Source organism: Marmota marmota, unplaced genomic scaffold, assembly GCF_001458135.2.
Source record: "Marmota marmota marmota unplaced genomic scaffold, marMar, whole genome shotgun sequence".
Classification (NCBI taxonomy): Eukaryota; Metazoa; Chordata; class Mammalia; order Rodentia; family Sciuridae; genus Marmota; species Marmota marmota.
In genome coordinates, this window is record NW_026000005.1 from 36,614,940 (window position 1) to 36,620,497 (window position 5,558).

The following is a 5,558-nucleotide window of genomic DNA, read 5'->3' on the forward strand; positions in this document are numbered from 1 at the left end:
AGCCCCCCATCGCCCTCGTCAGAGCCCAAGCCCCACGCGGCCGTGTTCGCCAGGGTGGCCTCCCCGCCTCCAGGAGTCCCAGAGAAGCGCTTGCCTTCACCCAGGGCTCCCCCAGTGCTAGTCGAGAAAGCCAGGGTCCCCACGGTACCCCCCAGGCCAGGCAGCAGCCTTAGCAGCAGCATTGAGAACCTAGAGTCAGAGGCGGTGTTCGAAGCCAAGTTCAAGCGCAGCCGCGAATCGCCCCTGTCGCGGGGCCTGCGGCTACTGAGCCGCTCGCGTTCAGAGGAGCGTGGTCCCTTCCGCGGGGCCGAGGACGAGGATGGCATGTACCGGCCCAGCCCGGCGGGAACCCCGCTGGAACTGGTGAGACGGCCAGAGCGCTCGCGCTCAGTGCAGGACCTGAGGGCTGTCGGGGAGCCGGGCCTCGTCCGCCGGCTCTCACTGTCGCTGTCCCAGAAGCTGCGGCGGACTCCGCCCTCACAGCGCCACCCGGCCTGGGAGGCTCGAGGCGGAGACGGGGAGAGCTCAGAGGGCGGCAGCTCAGCGCGGGGCTCCCCGGTCCTGGCGGTGCGCAGGAGGCTCAGCTCCACGCTGGAGCGGCTGTCGAGCAGGTTACAGCGCAGCGGCAGCAGCGAGGACTCCGGAGGCGCCTCGGGCCGCAGCACGCCGCTCTTTGGACGTCTGCGCAGGGCCACCTCCGAAGGCGAGAGTCTGCGACGCCTTGGCATCCCACACAACCAATTGGCCTCTCAGGCCGGTGCCACTACTCCTTCCGCTGAGTCTCTGGGCTCTGAGGCCAGCGCCACCTCGGGCTCCTCAGGTGAGGAAGGGCTAGGCTAGGGGCGAGCAGGTTCCAAGAGCGAAAGAGGTTGGGGTATGCGGAAAGAAGCTCTAGGAGGAGAGGTTGAGGACACCCCAGAAAGAGGCTACAGAGGTGCTGGAGCCCTGAGGGTGGAATTGACAGTGCTAGAGAAGAAGGAGGCTGAGAGGCCGAGGCTGGGACGGAGCAAGGCAGGGGCTAGATGATCTTCTACTTCTCTGGGCTGAGGGCTGCAGGGAGGCTGGAGCCAGCTGGTACTGGCTGGGTAAACAAACGCTCATAGGCCCGGGTCTGCGCAGCTCCAGGGGAAAGCCGAAGCAGGCTCCGCTGGGGCTTCTCGCGGATGCGGAAGGACAGGGGCTTATCACAGCCAAACCTCTCTGCCAGTGTCCAAGAGGACTTGGGTCACCAGTATGTGCCCAGTGAGTCAGGTAAGAGAGACCTGTTGGGTGAGCATATCCCTACCCCCGCCCCAGGGAGCAGTCCTAGCTGGGTGGGAGGTGAGGAGCCTGGGCAGCCAAGGAAGGGGCCTAGAGTCAGGAAAACAACAAGGATAATCATAGCAACAGCTGCCATTAATTAGCAAAGCCAAGTGTCCTATTAAGCACTTTACAACCGCTGTCTCATTCAGTGCTGCAGCATTGTTTAGGAACAATTATTGTCATCATCCTATTTTACAGGTGAGGAAACAGGCTTAGTGATGTGATGCTAAGTAGCTTTTCCAAGTGGCAGAGCTAGTAAGTGGAGCAGCCAGAGTTGAACTGTGTGACCCTCTGCAGCCAGGGCCCAGAGTGGCTTCGGGGCACTGGATTTGGGCTTTTCTTTAGCCTCTTCTCTCATGGGAGACTCTAGAAGGTTTCTGTACCTGGGTATGGTTTTGAAGGAACCTGAGCTCCTGACTGCCCCCATGGCCACCTTCAAGTGTGTGTACTTGAGTGTACACTCAAAGAAACACTTTGTCTCCCAGCCTTACTTGTGCCCCCAATTCTCCATTTTTCTACAGCCTGGAACACCTGGCTGCCCTCCTTGCCCCTTCCTTCCACAGAAGGCACATCTGTGAGGAAAAGCAGTCTTCAGGGCTGTTTGCTGGCGGGGAGGGGGCCTGGGGTATGCACTGGCTTGTTTCTTGCCCTAGTGTACTGGGGCTGCAGGGAGAGAGGCTTTCTCCACCTAGGGTCACCCTACCTGGAAAAGGGCCTTTACTCAAGGACAGCAAGCAAAGGCTTTGGGATGCCAAGTGTTCCAGACCAGCAGGAAAGACGGGAGCCGACCACCAAACAAGTCTGTGCATGATCTTTATAAGCCACCAGCTCCATTCTTGCCCAGTTCCTGGTTGAACTGCTCAGAATGGCTCTAGCCTGGCCTCAGCTAGGCTTGAGGGGACTGTGTCCAGCCGGTACTGAGTGAAGGGGAGGGAGGGAGGCCAGTTGGTGGGGGGAGGGTGGAACAGGAGGGGGAAAGAAGGAAAACATCCAGCAGAGAGGACTGGGGACAGCTGATCCCTTCCCACCTGGGGCCTCCCTCCCTCTCCGTTTTGCTTGTGCAGCTGATTCCCTGCCCAGCAGTGTCCCCTGACCTCATCCTCTCCCAGTAGGAAAAAGCCTGTCCTGTGTCCACTTCACCAACCAGGGCTGGCCCTGGGGGAATGGTGGTAGGGCTGGCAGCACTGGCTCAGGTCACCTTTCACCTCTCTTCCTGCCCACTTGGTCTGGAGGCAGCTGTTGATGAAAATATGTTCACATTACATTGGAGCCTCAGAGGGGAACAATGGGTACAGGCAGTCAGGGGAGTGCAGGCTGTTATCCTGGCCATCCACTCCCGCTAAGTATTCCTCTCCTGCCTGCTCATCCCCACTCACACTCCCTCCTGCTTCTTCAGACAGGCAGGAGCCGGGGCTCCCATGGGTCTCTGTGCACAGGTGATAAAAATCCCCTCATCCCCTGTGGTCAGAACAAGATTTGGGGGTTTTCTAAAGGGAAATTCTAAGGATCACAAACCTAGCTTCTCATGGCACTAAGTAGTCACAGGCCAACTACACTGGAGCAAAGATCCTGGCCCCAGGATCATGGGCAAAGTCACCAGTCCATGGTAAACCAATAAGCAAGGTCACCGGTCCATGGTAAAGCAACTTCTCTGCTTTGCTGAAACAGCCTGTTTTCTGAGTTCTGCTTCTGGCTCTTCTGCTAGACATATTACCAAGAGAACACCATAATAGAATGTTTATGAGTACTTGTTTCATGCCAGACACATACTAAGCACTTTGTATGAGTCTCTTAATTCTCACAACAACCCTCTGAGCTTGGTATTATTATTATTTTCCTCATTTTGCAGATAAGAAATGGAGCTTCTGAGACAGTATATGACTTACCCAAAGACAAATAGATACTCCTGTGTGTGTATGTTGGTGGTGGTGGGAGTACTGGGGATTGAACCCAGGGGCGCTCTAGCACTGAGCATCCCCAGCACTTTTTATTTTTTGAGACAGAGTATAAGTTGCCTAGGCTGGCTTCAAACTTGTGATCTTAACAGGCTTACACCACCATGCCTGGCTAGGATGGTGTTTCTTGCCATTTCAAAAGTTCTTCTTGCTTAGTTGACCTAAAGGAGGAAGTGGAAGGTCTAAGAGTCTGACACTACAGGGGCAAGAAGGCTGGCATACTTCCAGGGGCTGCTCATGATATGTTGACTTCAGGTCTTTTGAGACTACATTCTGATGGGAGAATCTATGTTCAGTCTCAGATCAGGTCACCACCTACTTTCCCTTCCCTTCTCACTTACCTGTGGTGCCCAGGAGTGGGCAGTGCAGAATCTTAACTGTTAACATTTTTCACTATTTGTTTTTATTTTATCTGACAAATGCTTATAGAGCACTTAGCTCCAGACCCTGCTCTAAGTGATTTGCAAATACAAGGTATGTCCCACGCATCTTCAATAACCATTGCAAGGAAAAGGTAGTCTGCACATGCTGAGGGCCTGGGGAAAGTGATGCTCACCCCAGAGAAAATTCTCAGGCATGGACTGAGTTCCCCTTCCCACATCTGGGTGGGAAGAGACAGCCTTGCACTCTGCTCCATGCAGCAGCGCTTCAGGGCTCACAAACACGCACCCACCCCTCCCTCAGAAAGTGGCCCGGGGCCTGCATACACTGGCTGTCTTTGCTCTCCTTTTAGACTTCCCCCCAGTCTTCCACATCAAACTCAAGGACCAGGTGCTGCTGGAGGGGGAGGCAGCCACCCTGCTCTGCCTGCCAGCTGCCTGTCCTGCTCCCCGAATCTCCTGGATGAAAGGTAAGGAGATTATGGGGATTGCTGCCAGAAACTCAAATGCAGGAGATGGGAGAGGCCAGGCCTTGGGGTGACCATGGTTCAGGGGAGGCTGGGGGCAGGGGCATGTGCACAGGAGAGGGGTCTCAACATGTGCTGCCTCACTCAGCAGCCCCCTCCTGCTCCTCCCTGCCCTAGACAAGCAGTCCCTTCAGTCAGAGCCTTCGGTGGTCATCGTGTCCTGCAAAGATGGAAGGCAGCTGCTGAGCATCCCCCGGGCGGGCAAGCGACATGCTGGGCTGTATGAGTGCTCAGCCACCAATGTCCTGGGCAGCATCACCAGCTCCTGTACTGTGGCTGTGGCCCGTGAGTCTGGGGCAGGGCCCCAGTGGGGAGTGATGGGGACAGTGGAGTGGGGCTTAATAGGCCCTTAGCTGGAGTATCACTGAGCCTCTCTCCCTCTTACCAGGTGTCCCAGGAAAACTAGCTCCTCCTGAGGTGCCCCAGACCTATCAGGACACGGCACTGGTGCTGTGGAAGCCGGGAGACAGCCGGGCTCCTTGCACATACACACTGGAGCGGCGGGTGGATGGTGAGGAACAGGGCAGGACGGTGAGGGGAGGAAGGTGGCCGGTGGCAAGTAAGGGGAGTCTGGGAAGGCAAGTGTCCTGCTTACCCAGAGGTCCCTTCCCATGTTCTTGGACAGTATTTGGAGCTTGGGCCTCCCCTTCTGTGGCCTTATACCCGCCCCTATGCTGCCCACAGGGGAGTCTACCTGGCACCCCGTGAGCTCAGGCATCCCTGATTGTTACTACAACGTGACACACCTGCCCATTGGTGTAACTGTGAGGTTCCGCGTGGCCTGTGCCAACCGTGCTGGGCAGGGCCCCTTCAGCAACCCTTCTGAGAAGGTCCTCGTCAGGGGCATTCAAGGTCAGTAGCTGGAGGGGGTGACAGGAGAAAGAAGGGGAGCCTGAGTCCTGGGTCTTTCCCTCGCTTGGAGCATGGTGGCTTTGCCCCCAGGACACATGGTGATGATTTTCTTTGTTTCTTCTTAGATTCTTCAGCTCGGCCATCTGCTGCTCACCAAGATGCCCCTGTTACCTCAGGGCCAGCCAGGGCCCAGCCTCCTGACTCTCCTACCTCACTGACCCTGACCCCAGCTCCCCCAGCCCCCCAGTCAGCCTCTCTCAGCCCCTCAGCCCCTCTCACGCCCCCCAGCCAAGCCTGGTCGTCACTCAAGGCTGTGGGTCCACCACCCCAAACCCCCCCACGAAAGCACAGGGGCCTGCAGGCCACTCAGCAACCAGAGCCCACCCTACCCAGTGCCCAGGTCACCCTAAGTGAGCCCAAGTCTTTTGTTCCTGACACTGGGACAGGGACTCCAACCTCCACCCCTCAAGCAGTTAAACCAGCGTCTTCCTCCACTCCCCTGTATATGGTGACTTCCTTTGTGTCTGCACCCCCAGCCCCCG

General features: G+C 57.1%; 1 protein-coding gene across 1 annotated transcript in view; it reads left to right on the forward strand.

Moving 5' to 3' along the window:
• Speg (striated muscle enriched protein kinase) overlaps positions 1–5,558 on the forward strand; it is a 48,268-nt gene that overhangs the window by 37,819 nt on the left and 4,891 nt on the right. Inside the window, exons 31-37 of the mRNA XM_048808994.1 lie at positions 3–820; positions 1,120–1,251; positions 3,991–4,107; positions 4,282–4,449; positions 4,553–4,675; positions 4,849–5,016; positions 5,142–5,558. Coding sequence (XP_048664951.1) covers positions 3–820; positions 1,120–1,251; positions 3,991–4,107; positions 4,282–4,449; positions 4,553–4,675; positions 4,849–5,016; positions 5,142–5,558 — 1,943 coding nt within the window. The remainder of the gene's footprint in view (positions 1–2; positions 821–1,119; positions 1,252–3,990; positions 4,108–4,281; positions 4,450–4,552; positions 4,676–4,848; positions 5,017–5,141) is intronic.